The sequence below is a fragment of the Strix uralensis genome, chromosome 10 (genome assembly GCF_047716275.1).
Source record: "Strix uralensis isolate ZFMK-TIS-50842 chromosome 10, bStrUra1, whole genome shotgun sequence".
Classification (NCBI taxonomy): domain Eukaryota; kingdom Metazoa; phylum Chordata; class Aves; order Strigiformes; family Strigidae; genus Strix; species Strix uralensis.
In genome coordinates, this window is record NC_133981.1 from 21,061,898 (window position 1) to 21,079,290 (window position 17,393).

Genomic DNA, 17,393 nt, shown 5'->3' on the forward strand with positions numbered 1-17,393 from the left:
TATATTTGAGAAAGATGGTTGTTGCTTGTTCTAGATAAACTAAGCAGATGTGAAGTTCCTTATTGTTTCAAGCTTTAGCATTTAAAAGAGCTAGTAAATTATCTTCTCATATATGTTTACAAGGGAGAGTTGGGTGGATTTCTTAAATTTGATCAAGATTGGTTTTTAAAAATAATCAAGGTGTATTAGCAGAATATCGGTGAATTGGTAGCTGGAACAATGAGTGAAAAGGGTTGGAGTTACTCAAATTGGAGACTTTTAAATTGCAGGTGACATTTCCGTTGAAAAAAACCTGCCTTTTTTATAAAAGAAAACAAAAAATCTCAAACACCAGAAGTTACACTTCCATTATTCATGGTTTTTTGATTTCTGAAAAGCTAATTCATTTTTCTGCCTGTGTAGTCATTCTTTAATGTCACATTTATTTATACATACACCCACATAGAGAGTAAAAAGCATTGCAGGCTAGGTTCATTTATGGAAGGAGCTCTGCAATTCAGTTGTCTCTGCTTATTCACTGAAGCGCTTGATGTGTTCTGTTTATAGAAAAAGCTACAACTTAGTTTTTCTCCTTGGCACTGTTTCCCTGCAGAAATACTTTAGCTTTTGCCGTGTGTATGTGTATATATATATTTTTTTTAAACTATAGCTTTGAAGTATTCTCAGCAGAGAATATACTATTGATAAATAGATCAGCAGAAAATGTAGACGTAAGTAGTTTAAATGAATATGGAATTGAATGGAATGGGTAAACAGAAGAAATAATAGCGCAGTAAACTTAACAACTCAACTTCAGACTTTCAGAAACTTGAATCCTGTGTGAAATCTGAAGAATTGTCAAAGCCAGTTATATTCTGATATTCCTAAAACCTATGACTTGGGTTGGGTAGCTGTCAAAGTTGAAGTATGTCAGAAAGAGAATTTGCTGGTCATAGTATTTATAAGCAAGCCCTCTGTTTTCATGTACCCTGAGGTAAGTATTGCTGTTAGAAGTGATGTGTTAAATTCTCCTCTCAATTTGTTCTTAAAATGCAGAAGAAATAACATAATGCCACACACTACTGTTTTAGCTGAAAAGGAGGTTGCTTTATTGTTTCTCATACAGTGTTAGAAAACTTGATAATACTGGCTTGATTTGAAGAAGGTTTGTCAATGGTGTAACTAAATTGATGGATCTCTTCCTTTGAGTGCCTTATTTCTCTTTCCATATAATAGATGTGACTATCTTTGCATTGGGATAATTCAGGGAATTACTATTCTTTTAACATTTACATATTGTAAGGCAGTGTAGGGCTGCTATGTTAAAAAAAAAAAAAAAAACAAAAAAAACAACAAACAAGAAAAAACCCCAAAAACCAAACCACTCCCCCCAAACTGTAGCCATAGAGGGCTGCATTTTCTTTAATCTCTCATGCTAAGAGCTATCTTAAGACGACTTCTGGTAGATTCTGCAGCGAGTGCTGCTGAGGTGGGTGCAAAGGAGCGATTTAGCTGATACTTCATAGTTCTGATTAGTTTGCATTGCTGTCTCCTGAGGAGGAAAGCAGTGGAAGCAATTTGAAGCAGTCATTATTCTAAGTAAGTCCCAAACTGGTCCAAGGCCTGCAGTATCCTGGTGTACCCTAGGGCCAGACGAGCGCTCGTATTTGGAGCAAAGTTGTGTTTGACTTCTGAAATAAATAATGAGTAATAAGCGCATAAATAATTGTGATGGGAGGTTTGGTTTCAATAGTAATTACAAATTCCAGTTTCATTTAAGGACTTACTAGTTCATTATCATGCTTAATTGTTTTGTACTTTTGTAAATTTATAATTTGAATTTGGTTATAATATTTAAATTTTTTCTTTTTTTTTTTTTTTAATACAGTACTGAAAATACCCATTTCTGTGCTGCGTTACTGTCTGTTTGCTCTGGCAGCTCTATTTTTATGTATTCATTTTCATGCGAGAAGCCCTTTCCTGAAGAATTTATGGTCTGGTATTTTGAATGTGCTGTGTCAAACCCCATTAAGATTTTAAAGCCTCCTAAGTGAACTGCATGTAAAGATACATTAGTTTAGAATCATGATTTGAAAAGTTGATAAACTCTGAGAAAATGAGTTAATAAATTTCTATTGAGAAATGCCACAATCTTTAAAATAAAAAAAATGTTTTGTTGGTTTTTCAGATTTGGAAAACTAAATGAAGTCTATCTAAATCAAGTTTGTATTCAAGTTTTTTTGATACCTGAGTAAGACCTGGTTTCTTTTTGAGTTAATTTGATAGATACCAGTTTGTCTCCATAGACAGAATATTTGCTTAGGGAAGAAGAGCGTGTCCAAAGAAGGGCAACAAAGCTGGTGAAGGGTCTGGAGCACAGGTCTTATGAGGAGCAGCTGAGGGAACTGAGGGGGTTTAGTCTGGAGAAGAGGAGGCTGAGGGGAGAGCTCATCGCCCTCTACAACTACCTGAAAGGAGGGTGCAGAGAGCTGGGGATGAGTCTCTTCAACCAAGTAATGAGTGATAAAACAAGAGGGAATGGCCTCAAGCTGTGCCAGGGAAGGTTTAGACTGAATATTAGGAAGTATTTCTTTCCAGAATGGGTTGTTAGGTGTTGGAATGGGCTGCCCAGGGAGGTGGTGGAGTCCCCATCCCTGGAGGGGTTGAAGAGTTGGGTTGACCCAGCGCTGAGGGATATGGTGGAGTTGAGAACGGTCAGTGTGAGGCTGATGGTTGGACTGGATGATCTTCAAAGTCTCTTCCAATCTAGGTAATTCTGTGATTCTGTGAAGATGGGATAAAGATGATTTTTTGCGAACTTAGAGCCATCAAGGAATCTGCGGGAGATATCTGTCTTTGAAATGAGGAACTGTTAACTTGAGAGAGACTGACCTGTGGAGAATCTCCCTAGGCAGGGTGGATTTCCTGTACAGATTAACCTGCTTGACTGATGTGGACATGATTCTGTGAGGGGCTGCTTCTGATAGAAGTAGTGAGCATCACTTGAATCCTCTGCTTTGCTGTTTCTGGAGCTGAGGCACATTTGTATTGGTAGAAGGCACATCCTTTGTCCTCTTTTGGGGCTGTGGGCTGTTTTTCTCGACAACATTAATTTCTGTTCTTTGATTTGCCTGTCTTGCCTTGGTCCTTAGTGCTGTGTTTGCAGTGGTCACTAAGCTTTCTGAAATTGAGGAAATTAACTAGATTGAGTAGGAAGGTACTGTGTCATTGTTAAGGAATTCAAAATATTACCAAAACAGTAGGTGCCATTCTAAAGATGAACACTAAATCCATGCATCCATTGCTTGTTTTATACTGTGATAGCATCTGAGCATGTGTTATCACTTCAGTTAACTTTTGGTTAAAAAAGAAAACTTAAATTCAAAGTCCATATGCAGTATCATAAAAATAATCCTGTAGCACTAGGAAGTAAATTGTCGTATGTTCAATATGTTACATGCTTACAATACTGTCCTCCTTAGAGTTCCTAGTGTGATACTGCTCCCCTAGGTATCTTTCTCTTGCTATGCAGCTCTCTAGGGTTTACTGTCTCTCTCCAGGGTTTACTGTATGTTTAAGTGCATTTCTATCAGAATATGCAGTTTTAAGATCTTAAGTGTATGTTCTTATTTTGCAGGTTATACTTGATCAATTCTCCTGTGGTAAGAGCAGAAAATCTGAGATTTAAGGAGGAAGGAGTAAGGGATATACTGAAGGATGTCTTCCTGCCCTGGTACAATGCATATCGCTTTCTTGTTCAGAATATTCAGATCCTGCAACATAAGGTACCAGATCTCTTGAGCATGGAGAAGCAAAGTGGAAGGGGCTTTGTGCTTTTTACACTGTTAGAGTGAATTAGCATTGTAGAGGAATTTAGATTGGAAGGGGAGCTCTGGACTCTGACTCTGGAGGTCACCTGATCTTTACCTCCTTGTTCAAAGCAGGGCTGACCTCAAAGTTAGATCAGGTTGTATCTACTTGTGGTTAACTTCTGTGTTATTTGCTGTTTGTACCTTGTTTTGTACAGCTGTAATCACCCTGCATCTTTCTCTTTTTGACCAAGCTTACTATTATGTAGAAGTGCAAGGTAGGGGATTGTCAAGACATAATAGCTATCATTTCTCAGATTAGGGTGCTCTTGATTCCCTTTTATTTGAGATAAATGTGATGCTATTGCATTCATACTCTTGAAATTGGAGAACAAGATAGGGACTTAAGGTTTGTGGGGTTAATACATACTAAGCAATTATCTGCTTCTAGTCACCTTGTTGGGAATACCAGTTAAGAGCCAGGTACCACATGTGCTCCAGGGAATCCTTCTGAAATGTCCACTATAAGCTTTGTTGGTCTTCTGGTAATTGTTTTATCGGTGTTTGTGTGGTAGCTTGGAGGCAGTACGTATCAGTAATACTTGCCTTGAGTGCTGCTGCTGCTTTTCCTTTGCTGTTACCCCACGTCACACAGTCAGGCATGGCTGCATCGCAGGAAGGATGCCGTTGGAGGATGGCATCTGGACTGCAAGTTTCTCTGCACTGAGGACATTGCTTAATAGCATACAGATTTAACAGAAATGGACCTGCATATAAGTAATGAAAAGAAAGTTATTTTCAGTAGAGCCTGCTGTGACAATTTCTTGAGCCAACTCATTTACTGTAACTTCAGTTATGAATCTGCATAAAAATGTTTAACTTGGGAATACTCGATACTGAATACATTAGCCACAGCAAGAAGACTGCCTTCTGTAACATGACAGCTAATTTTTTTAAAAGTTAAATTTAAATACAACTTAGGAAAAAAATAAAGAAATGGAATGGAAAGAAAGGTAAATCATCATAAAAGCAATAATGCGTTTGACTTGTACATTACATTTGAAGTCTACTAAAAATGCTGGTTGAGTGACATGAGTTTCTACACTTTCAGAATGAAAGCAAGATTAAATTTTCTTACCTATAGTAATTTTTCATTTAAATTGAAGATTTTATGTGTATATTGTATAGCTCCTGTTGAAACCAATTTGAATCTTTCAGCTGAGATTAATGATAGAAGGTTACCACTTGTTACTCCAGACTTTTATGGGAGAGTGGGAACTAAGTGAAAAAGTTTAAACCTTGTACTACCCATGAAATTACAGTAGCAGCTTAATCACTGTGGAGAGCTGCCATTTGAAGCAGTAGAGGCAGCTGACTTCAATAAATAGTACAGTAAACAGCTGACTTAAATAAATGGTTTTATCTTTTTAACAACACCTTTTGGGAAGAAAGTCTAGTAACTTCAGATCCTCATATTTAACAAATCTTTTCTTAGGATCCCTAGACAGCATTCATCAGACAAACTTAGGCATTGCTCCAAAAATATGCTTCAGTTTTTGCTGTTTGACCTTGAATTGTCTAAAGTGTGCTTTGCAGCTTTTTGCTGTGATCCCATTAAATCTTGCAAGATCAGACAAATTCGGGATGGAAGACCCCAGCGGAAAATCCAGGTGCTTAAGCAGATAGTTTGGTTAATTCAGCAGGTGTAATTTTTCTTTCTAAATAGGTAGTGAAACCATTCCTATGCACCATATTAGGCAAAAGAATGTGCTATTCAGGGTGATAGTGCTTAAATTAGATGTCATGCACAGTCTTACACAACTTTTTCATTGTATTCTGCTTCCTGCAAGAGAGAAACTACAATCCCACTGTCCTGGATGAAGTCTAATAAGAATTTTATGCTTACTGTAATTACCACAGTAATTGTGGTTGGTTAAATGATTGCTGACCTCACAGTGGGATTGCTGCACTTGTGGGTGATGCATTTCTTCCTAAGAATCTTCTCCTTTATACTGTGTAAATGGATGCATAATTACTGGGTCAAATAATCCAAACATATTTTTTCATCTGGACTCTGAGGGAGGGGAAAGTCCAAAGGCTCTTAAAACCAGATGCTAAATACTGTTTGTAAATCTGAAAAAAAAAATAAACCCTGTTTTCAACCAGTCATAAGAATGTTCACATGGAAGAGTTGGACCGTAGGCGCTGACAAGCATGCTTACTTGTGGTCTTGCTTGCAATGCCCTACAGATTCAGTAGAGTGTTACGAAATTTCTCAGATGGGTGCGAACATCAGTGTTCTGGAAAGCAACAAAGTGCACTATATGCATGTTGGATGCCTAAAAATTCCACCTGTTTTTTAAGGTTGTTACATTCTTCTATGTTTTAATCTGTTGAAATTGTCACATGTTCTTAGAAAATAATTATATTATTTATATGCCCTTCCCCCAAATAGAATTCATTTTCATAGTACATTTCTTGTAAATGCTTTGGATTCTCCTAGATGAAGGAGTTAGGTAAATTCAAGAGTCCTACCCTGTGTCTGGAAGCTATGACATACTGCAAACAGGGAGAGAATGACTGCATACTGTCGTGTGCTGTACTACTTTTTGTCTGGTTTAACAGATCCAAATAACTGGCCTCATTTTGTGGTTGAAGAGACAGTGTGGTGAAATCAGCAGCAGTAGGAGTCAGGTTTTCCTTAGCTATTTCTCTTACATAGATGTTTCTGGAATTTAATGTTCTCCCTTAGGAAACCAGTGTAACACAACGAAGGTGACAAAATATTATTGTCTGTCAGGTGGTTCTATACAGAGATTTGAATATATACCCTTATGATTTCAAAATGTGTTTTGTGTTTTTATGTTGATGATAGGATGAGGGAAGAGAATTCCTTTACAATGAGAACACACTTAAGGAGAGCAATAACATCATGGATAAATGGATTCTTTCTTTCACCCAATCACTCATTAAGTTCTTCAAAGCTGAAATGGCAGGTATGCACATGTTTGATCGGGTGAGTGTATGGGTGTTTAATTTTTGATTAGAGAACTGGCCATTTCATCCAGGGATTTCCAGATTCCACATGAGACTTGCAGTTCAGATAAAAGGAAGGAAATCTTTAACTAGGTACCATAATACATGGAATGCTGCTTTCATGGGTGTTGAATCAGATTTTGCTATGCTTGTTCATGAGATTTCAAAAACTGATGAGGCTTTTTTGTCACGGCTAATCCTATGAGCTCAGTGATGTAGCTTGTTGCTGTAACACCATCTTTTGCAGTGCTTGGAGCTATTAATAATATTATAATAGTAACTGAAAGACAGCAGTGAAAAGGAAACCAGTTGAATTTGGGGAAGCTGTAAAAAAAGGATTAAATGTGCAGTGCTCAAGTTACCTAAATAAAATAATTTTGAGAGGTACATGAGCATGGGGCATACATTTTCCCCTGCATAGTTCCATGGAGAGGGTTTCTGTGTAATCTCATTGGGAGTGTCTGCAGCGGGGCGGAATAGCATTAGGATATTGCATAGCTGTAAGAAGATACTCTCCTGGGTTTTTTTCTTCCTGCATGTTGTCTTTTTCATCATGGCATACCTCTCAATGCTTGCATTATATTAAGACAATATTAATTGCAAAGAGAAGGTGCTGCAGGAGCCCCCTGAAGTAGTTGTTTCATCCAGTAAGCTTACAGACTTGCAGATAAAGTCACGATGGGATTTGAAGAGGTTTTGGTGCCCTTAAGGGCACTAGAAACCTCGATATCGGGAACAAGGTGGCTTTTGTCATGAGGGTTCCTGTTTATGAATAAACAACCTCCCCTATGCCTGTGATCTTAAGTTGCCCTCGGAAGAATTTTTAGAAGCCTTCTGCAGGTGTGCTTAGGCTTGGGGAAGGAGGGTGTTAGTGGGATAATGGATAATGAGGAAACAGCTAAGTGCCAGATCTGAGTTTATGAGGACACGGGACAGTCATCTGCTGTTTCAGCCATGTCTTTTGTTTCCCACTCTCAGACTGTCATGGTGTTCATTCTCACCAAGGCCAGTAAGATGAGTTTATCTTGCTCCAATGGATAAAGCAGGTCATTTTGGTAATAACAAAATTCAGGTGAGGTCATAATTTCATTAAAGGAAGAAAGAATCCTTAAGCTGCCAAACCCAGGAATATGCTAAAAGCTGTCTATTGTGGACAAAATGTGGCTTCTTCCTAGAAGTTTTGTCCTTGAAATTTGATGGTGGTGTGTGTGGAGTTTCATGTGTTGCCAAACAGACATATGCAGAGCCTATGCAAGTTTACATGCTGCACGTAAGGAGGAAGAGACTTTGAGGGACAGTGGAAAATTCATTTGTGAGTACGTACCTGGGATCTTGGGTTAGTGCACAGTTTAAACAGAAATAGTATTTGCAGGAAGATAAGCATGGGGGTAGAAACTTGAATTCTCTGCTCTGGATTTCTAAGGGAAAGATGAAGCTAATAAAAAGGGATGTGTCAGCTGACATCTTTACAAAGCAAGAAGATCCTTCCAAGCAGGAGAAGAAAATTTGCTGTTGGAAGATGACAGGGTAAAGACTTACAAGACTGTGGTGTTGGTATTAAAGGCTATTGTCTTGGGTTAGGTGAAGATAACATGATGTGCTCATCAAATGAGTGACACATCTCATTTGGAAGTGATAAACAAACATGATTATTTTTCTGCTTAAACTCTGAATTCAGTCAGCTGTTAATGAGCTGCAGTAAATTTGTGTACTGTGACATGATACTCTTGTGCTAATCTTTTTTTTAAAAAGTAGTTTGGGATTTTTTAAAAAGATTTTCTACATATGACTTGAAGTAGAATAAATGCCAGGAAGAGGTGAGGGAAGGTTATAATGGTGACTGATAACCTCAAATGCTAGGTAAAACAAATAAATATACCACACAAGCTTCATTTTAGAACCCAAGATTTTGAAAATAATAAAAAAAATGCTGAAGCTGGTGTAGATGTGGCATGATATGAGCAAAAATAAATGATTGTGTTTGCCAGCTAATGCCATACAACTCTGTTACCTACAAGATGCGTAAAAAAAAAAATAAATTGTTGTCTCTCCTGTGTCTAAAACATAGCAGAGGCAGTGATGCTGAGGTGATATTTGGGCACTATCTGTCAAAGAAATGCCACAGTCTGTACTGTAACGTGCTGTTCCTGCAACTGTGTGTGTGATTGCGTGTAAGAACATACAGGCTTAAAACTAAATATCAGGAGACACCCCTAACCAGGACAATGTTGCAGATGAGCTTAGCTTCTTTCATTTTGTCAAGTGCATGTTATAGTGGAGCTAAATTTTACACCGATTGCCTGCCTCTAGAAAAATGTTTCCATTAAGTAAAACTTATGTTAATTCTGCCCCAGTTTCTACCAGTAGCTTGAATAGCCAGCAGTATTTCAGCCTAAATGGAGTCCTTGTCAGTTTGGTATTGACCTCACTTGAATAGACTGAGAGTGGGAAGGGGAACATGCCTGTGCACACTGCAGCTTTGGGATGCTTTAGAGCGCCTGGAAAAACTTGAGAAATGTGTAACAACCTTCCACTAATCCTGGCTTGGGGAGAGCTTTTGATTTCCTAGAATGTATGCAATTGAGAAAAGGAGGCAACGTGTATCAGAAAGCAGTGTAACTTCAATTATTCCTGGAAAATTGGCAAAAGTTAAATGTATTGAAACCACACATGTGTGAGTTTAAGAGGGTTTTTGCTGTTGTGTGTTATCTCTGGTTTAATAGGTGCCCAAAACTGGAGCTGTAGACATGCTCTCTTCAGGAGTGCTGCAAGTTGGGTAGACATATGCTAGTAACCTGTTCAGCAGCAGCTGGTGTAGCTCACTTGGTTTAACTTTCATAATAACATGCTTATCCAAATTAATTATTAGCTATTGAATAGTAGTATAGTTTTTTTCACTAAACCTCATCTTTTATGATAGAAACTTCTGGGATTTGGGCCCTTTGGTAAATAGGGCAAGTAGTAAGATATTGGGAAGATATTATGGAAAATAATAGGGCAAACGATCCTTTGTGTTCTGAGGGGAGTTAAAATTCGGTATTTAAAACCAGTAACCCTTATTATGCTTTTTCTTCTACTTAAGTGCCCAATACAAGCAATTATTTTACAAAACAACTTTTCTCCTGATGATGGAAATTGAAAGAAGTGTGCATGTGTGTCTGTGCACGTGTGTCTGCACGTGTTTCCGTGTGCATGCATGCCGTTTTCTTGAGTCATGAAAAAGTAAGATTTCATGATTTGGTTTATGAACTGGGATTACAGCTGTTGAAGGGAGAAATGCATGTTTCCAGGCTAACTTGAATCTCTTGTTAAAGATCTAAAGTTCTACTATCCCTGAAGGGTGGGTTTTTTTGAGGTTTTTTGTTTGTTTTTAACCAGTCTCCTAACTAGATAATGCATAGCTAGAAGGGAGCTGGGAATTTTTTAGGAATACAAATTCCCACATAAATCATGTCTTCCTCACCATGGCATGAATCTTCTAAGCATTTCCTTTTTAGGTTTAAATACCAGTATTTTGCCTTTAAAACAGTTCTATTTTAGAAAACGCAATGAAAAGTGTGGTGGAGCTTTTAGAGCAAGGATCCATTTTATTCAGTGGCTGCTTGATTAATGGAACTGATTCAGAACAGAGATCAAAAAGCTCTTTGCTTTTAGAGAAGTTATATACAAGTTTTTCCTTAGAAGTCTGAGTCCTATTTAAGGTCTATCCCCACCCCGCAGTTCTCTCATGAACAACTGAAATTTGTTTTACCAGTTGCATAGTGATGCTTATGATGACCTTCTTTTTCATGTTGGCAGTCCTCCATGCTTTTAAGTTACACAGAACTTGAAAATACAGCTATGTTTATCTTCTTACCTCGTCAGGCTTGCTGTTACTTTATGTTCTTCTAGCCTACCGTGTTACTTAGAAAAATAATAAAAAATTACAATTAATTCAGGGACAATTGATTGAAATAGGTGTCTCATCTTAAAACTGGCAAACAAAAAAGAAAATGTTGGCAGTAATTAATAATATTGTATGATTCTACAATAATTTCTGTTAAACTTTTAGTGACTTGGCTGTATTTACTGCATGTGCAAATCTAGGATTTGCCAAATCCTTTGTGATTAATAGTCTCTTATCCACTATCCTCTTTACGAGTCAGATAAAAGCATAAGGCTTCCATAATGCCTGTTTGTGTAGGATTAGGGAAACAATTTAGTGGTAGATGTGTTTGTCCTGAAGCATGAGAGTTGATGGCATGTGCAATTTCAAAATACAGTTTTAACATAATAGCATGTCTAACCACTTTTTTGATCTTAGTAACATAAGTGCTTTTGCTCAAGTTTTATGTTCAACACCAGAGCTACAAATGATAATGTGCTTCTTTAAGTGAGGAGCTTGATGCAGAGGGCAAATATTAACTACAGTAAACATTTTTCCTTCTAGCTTACAGGCTGTACACTGTAGTCCCTCGATTAGTGAAGTTTGTTGATATTCTGACCAACTGGTATGTTAGAATGAATCGCAGAAGACTAAAGGTAGGTATCTGCTTCTGCAATCTTGTACTGTAAACAAAATCCTAGTAGTCTATGTTAATGAATAGCAGCTTCATGGTGTTACACAAAATATTTATGCTGCACTTCAAATTATATCAGTTTGTACCCGATAGTGGAAATGAGAAGTTAACATTTTTCCCTCCTCTTTGCTTTATGAGGAAAAACAAAACAAAATGTCTAGTAATTCTGTTTCACTTGGTGGATGGGATTGAGCAAAACAAATACAGTTTGGAAAACCAGTTTATTGCATTAACATAGGACATTTTTGAAGTTTACCAAAGTGCATTTACTGATCCTAAAATTGCAGTTGTTTTTTTTTTCTTGGTGAATTCTTCAAACAGGGCGAGAATGGGACTGAAGACTGCATTATGGCCTTGGAAACCTTGTTTAGTGTTTTGTTCTCCATGTGTAGACTTATGGTAAGGGAAATACAGCCCACTATAATTGCTTGGCATTTTTAATGTAGTTAATCTAAAAGCATGCATCTTTGTGTCTAAGGTGACCATAGAAACTAGGGGTACAGAGACTGAACACATTGGGAGAAAAAACATATTGTTATTGATCTGTGTAGCATAGTTCATTTTCCACCTCCCCCTTTTATTTGTTCATCTGTTCCATGGTACTAAAAGAAGGCAGATACCACCTGACTGATAGACATTATGATTTGTTATCTGATGCCCAAAAGTAGCATGTAAATATTAGGAAGGAGGTGAATAAGTAGTAGTAATTTCTTTGTTTATTTCAGTCTGCATTTTGAATAACCTCAGTTCTGCATAAAAGACACTGTGTAAGCATTGGTTTTGCTGAATTGTCCTTATGCAATTCATAAGTATTACTGATTCATAATGTACAAACAATAAAGAAAAGATGATGACTGAATGCAACATTACAGGCACCATATACTCCATTTATCACTGAGCTGATGTACCAGAATCTGAAGACACTTATTGATCCGGCCTCAGTTCAGGAAAAGAATACTGAAAGCATCCACTACCTCATGCTTCCCCAAGTGAGGTAAGAGACAGCTTGTTATGTCACAAAACGGGGTTTTGGTTTGGTTGGGTTTTGATTGGTTGTTGGTTTGTTGTGGGTTTGGTTGGTTGGGGTTTTTTTGCTTCTCACAGAACAGTGCTCCTTCACTTACTTGTGTTTAAAACTGTTTTGCATTGCAAGAAAGCAAGCTGCTTTAATAATGTGAATATTCCTTTGCCTCAGGAAGAATTTTAGGATAATAGTTAACGCATTCTTTTCTATAAGCAAAAAATATTTAAGTTTTGATTAAACTCTGATTAATGTTAGTCTCTTTGCTGTAGGAGACCATTTCACTAGCAGTATGCTTCACACCCCACTCTCAATGTTAGCTAGGAATTTTCCTTTCCTTCCACATTTAGGCATTAGACTTGTGCCAGGTTAAAGGATTGTAGATAGGAAGGAAAGCAATTAGGAGGAATGCGTGTTCCCTACTCACAGTGTTTTCTTCTTGTGGTGGGCAAGAAATATCCTTTTTACTCTTCAAAATGTGCACTGGCTAAAAGCTATAATGCCGACCTATGAAGGGCCCAACAGGATTATAAAAGTCTCTTGTGGGCCCTACGTTTGCAAGAACATGTGCATCCCCCCATCTCTAGGCCGTTCTTAGTGAATGCTGATGCCAGACCTGGTGTGGATTGGAATTACTGTTTGGTGTGGACCACATACAGAGCCAGCAGAGTGAGTTCTTTTGGCTTCAGACCAAGAACTTAGACCGTTGTCCAGAGGTTGCCACTTCCTTGTAAGAGGATACATCATATGAGAGAGAGCTTTCCAGACAGATCATTTCTGTGAATGCTGATGGGTCAGGTTTTATTGTTAGTGCCAGTGTGTCTCAGAAAGCTTTGGGTCTGTGGTGGTTGTACTGGACATATGCTCTGGGTTATCCATAGTATCAACTCAGGTAGAACTTGACAACTGAAGTTGATTTGGTTTGTTTTGTTGTTTTGTGTTTTTTTTAAATCCAGCTGAGGGAGGCATTAGTATTACAGTAATCAGTTGCTCATTAGTGCCTTGGTGCTGCATTAGTGGATTAAGTTAGTGCCTGCATTGCACTCTTAGTCACTGAATGTAAGAGAAGCAAACTTCCCTTTTGCATTGCAGCTCAGTCTGAAAAGCCTCAAGGACAAGGGAGCTGACCTTGATACTTTACGTGCCAGTTTAAAAATTTAAACCTTCTAGTAATGGTGTTTCTTTTATGGATACTATATCCTTTGAGGAAGGTGTAGGTTCTTTCTGATAGCTTTAATAGTGAGAGTTATTGCAACAGGGAGTTTGAGATTGACATAATGATGGTGCTGATTTTCTGTTCCCTGGAAAAGTGCTATAAAGAATATGTAATCAAAGAATGCAAAACTCCTCATCAGTGAGCTATCAGAAATGGTTTTGAGCTCCTTTAGAATGGAGTAATGGAAGGATAGTGAGCTATTTGCAGGAACTCAGTTCAGGCATGGGCTTAGCATGAGTGTTTAAAAGTGGCTTAGTCACTTTGTATTCCTGTTAGTGCTGACTTGCTGCTGTATCATGCAAACCTATGATGTATTTGAGTGGCTTGCACGGGTTTCCTCTTTTTCTTGTACTTTGCATTTTTATCTGCTACTCATTTGTGTAATTTACTGAATCCCCTACATATCAATTGTTCCCTTTGTCAGATAAAAAGACATGTTTTCAGAACTAAATTATTGTTGAAGTTTTAGAGTTTCACCTTGAGTTGCTAAGCACATTATTGCATTTTTCTTTGAATATTTTTCTGATGACTGCATAAGGACAATATTGTTAGTTAATAATAAGAGACATTTTTTGATGCAGTTACAGAAAATACTACTTTAACAATATGATGTGTATGTACAGATAAAGCTAAAGGACTTGGCCACTTTGACAGCTGAACTTGACTCAATATCTGCGTTACAAACCCCACTGAGGTATTACTTGGTTGCTTAGGGTCTGAACAGATTGGTTGCACTAAACTTTGTGCATGTGCATGCAACCTATGAAGACTTTTCTCTTTTCTGGCTCTCCTATGTTGTTAAGTTATGGCAAGTAATATTGAAATACTGCCAATCTATAATATATGAGCCTTTCTGGGAGCAAAATTTTCTATCTCACAATTTACATGTTTCCAAGTTTTTGGGGGATCATCCTGGAGACTGGCTTTTGGAAGAACAAAAGCTTCAAAATGGGTAGTAACATCTTAATCAAAGCCCTAGTGCAGAAGGTGGGGATATCTCAGTTTTAAGTTCTGCTTTACCAGTTCTGTTCTGGACCATCCTTACTGGATACATGGTTTTCATCCCTGTACTGTTGTTACTTATATTACAGCAAGCAGCTTTGTTCATTTTATTCACAACTGTCTTTTGAACCAGTATATCTGGTCTTGATATGACTCTTATGCAGGTTTAAAGGAGATGCTCAATTTATGCAGCTACTCAAGAAATCAAGAAAACAACATTTTGGGAACCGTTGGCAGCTAGTACATTTGAAACAATTTGTGAATGTCAGCTAACTCAAACCCCAAACAACCCAACCCTCCCCCTCACCCCCAAAGGAAGCAACACCACCCCCCACCCCCAACTCTGCCTTGCCTCAAAATGGAAGGGTGTTAAAATGATGAAGCCAGGAAAAATGATGAAGCCAGGAAAGATGACAAGACTGTCTAAAACATCAAGCTGAAATATCTAGAATTCGTGGAAAAGATTATACATTGAGATCCAGTGAGTTGGTTGCATTATAGGTATTTCATTGTCATTATAAGTATCTTATTTATAATATCTTTTTGCATCTTCTTATGATATTAATATAAATCTTCCTTTTTATTGGATAGTAATAGAATAGGTAGTATGACTCAATCCATCATGTCCATCTTGTGAGAGGTACTAACAAAAGATGATTTAAAAATAGCTCTGTGTTTTGTTTTCAGCAAGTTATTTCCTCATCATCTTCTCCACAGAGAGAAGAAAAACCTCTTTGTTCATTTTTCAAATTGCCCAAACATGGCATAATTGAATCTCTTGTAGGAAATTTCAGCGAAGGGGGTAAAATGTTTTCAATCTGCTCAGATACAGTGAGGATGAAGCAATATAATGTTTCCTTTTTAATCTAGGGAGGATCTCATCGACAAAAAAATTGAAAGTGCCGTTTCTTGTTTGCAGTCTGTTATTGAGCTTGGACGAGTAATCAGAGACAGAAAAACCATTCCAGTAAAGGTTAGAACTCAACATCTCTTATCAGTACCTTGGGAATGTGCAATAGCTTTGTAACTTTGAGATAAGCTTGGGAAAATTGGATAATTAAGTTTGGAATAGCTAACAGAGTTCAACAGTAACATACTTCAGATGATAAAGAACTTCAGAAATTATTATTTATTTTCAGTTGGAAGGAAAAAAGTTTCTGTTTGTTATTTGTTTTTTTTTTTTCCTTCTCCTTCTTCCCAGTATCCTTTGAAGGAAGTAGTTGTTATCCATCAGGATCCAGAGGCTCTGGAAAATGTCAGATCTTTAGAGAAGTACGTACTCGAGGTAAGAACATCATGAACATGATGCTTAACTGGATTGTCTATGTCATTACCTAAACAAACAAACCCCTAACCTTCCCCATTGACAATAACTCACTAGGTAAAATTAATGTAAAAGAGAATTGTAACAAAAGGGGATATCAGTGGGTACTGTGTACAGAAATGAAGGTAGATGGGTGACGATCCTTAGTCTGGAGGAGTTGTAGTATTGAGAAATACTTAATCGCTCAAACTGACCACACAGGACTAAGAGGCTATTAGAAATGTTCTTTTCCTTGATCAGTGAAAGGAGAAAAGATTTTCTGAATGAAAATAAGACAGTAGTTGACTACATGTTGTCAAAGACATGGGTTGCAAAATTTGTGATCTCCTTCAGTTAAAAGGCATTAAAACCAGTTTGACAGTAAGTAGAAGGGTTGATGGAGAGAAGGAGTTCCGTGTAAGGGAGAGTAGGGGAACAGTCAAGATTTTTGCAGGATGTTGTTTAGGAAATAAAATGTCAAATAAGTAAGGTGTTAGTCTATACAATTTCTTACACTCATCTGCTCCTGTAAGCCACTACAATACTATTTTAATGTGTGTCCATTAGAGAAATGCAGCCTGTCCTACTTCTAAATATTTGGATAAAAGCCCCGTGAATTCAAAAGAAAAGTAACCCTCCTTGGCTTTTTGAGCTTAACTTCCTGAAATTGGCTGCACTTTCTGTTCTTAGTCACTCATGTAAAAATCCATAGTTTTTTAAGAAGTGAAATGAAAAAGGTGGGGTTTTTTATAAATAAACTTCATTTATTTATATGTTTATGCTCTGCATAAATCTTTTAAACTTCAGTACTGCATTTCAGAAGTTGTAGCGATGGCACAAAGCCTATTACTTTTTGATTGCTTAAAAGACTGTTTGTAGAGTGGGCTTTTAAAAGTCTTTATGTTCAATTAAATTTCATTACAAATCAACTTGCATCTTCTTTCACATCTATGATGTACAAGAGAAATCAAACAGTAAGAGAGAACAGTGAGAAGGAGGTGTTTCAGCTACAGTGATGAATTTCGATGAGCCATGATCTTTTTATTCAAAAAGAAAAGGAGAAAAAAAAAAAAGCTATGCCAGTACACCTTTGAACTTTTTTTCTAGGTGCTGGTGCCTCAAAACATCTTGCAAGCCAGTGGTTCTTACTACTTAAATCTGTCATGATCATGCATTTGATATCATGAGCTATGCTATGTGTAGTTCCGCACTGTTAGCGGCCTAGGGGCTTTATACTTGCTTTGCTGAACAGGGAGTTAGAGGTAATATCATCTCCATTGTAAGACGGGAGGCCTTTCAGAACCACTTTGGAAGGCAGTGAGGGAAGAAGGAAGACGGGTTAAGCAATGCTGTGCTTTCTGAGCAGTCTTAATTTCCTCTTGCTGCAGTAGTTTCTTGTTGGGATAGATGATCACTTCTCACCCAGATGTTTCATTGTGTTCCTTGGGGAGATAAGCCGTGACTTCAT

General features: G+C 37.5%; 1 protein-coding gene across 1 annotated transcript in view; it reads left to right on the forward strand.

The window, feature by feature from the left end:
• The window catches only part of IARS1 (isoleucyl-tRNA synthetase 1), a 112,779-nt gene that overhangs the window by 69,460 nt on the left and 25,926 nt on the right, over positions 1 to 17,393 (forward strand). The window contains exons 21-27 of the mRNA XM_074879684.1: positions 3,617 to 3,764; positions 6,664 to 6,784; positions 11,254 to 11,345; positions 11,705 to 11,782; positions 12,256 to 12,377; positions 15,493 to 15,595; positions 15,824 to 15,907. Of these exons, the coding sequence (XP_074735785.1) occupies positions 3,617 to 3,764; positions 6,664 to 6,784; positions 11,254 to 11,345; positions 11,705 to 11,782; positions 12,256 to 12,377; positions 15,493 to 15,595; positions 15,824 to 15,907 (748 nt within the window). The remainder of the gene's footprint in view (positions 1 to 3,616; positions 3,765 to 6,663; positions 6,785 to 11,253; positions 11,346 to 11,704; positions 11,783 to 12,255; positions 12,378 to 15,492; positions 15,596 to 15,823; positions 15,908 to 17,393) is intronic.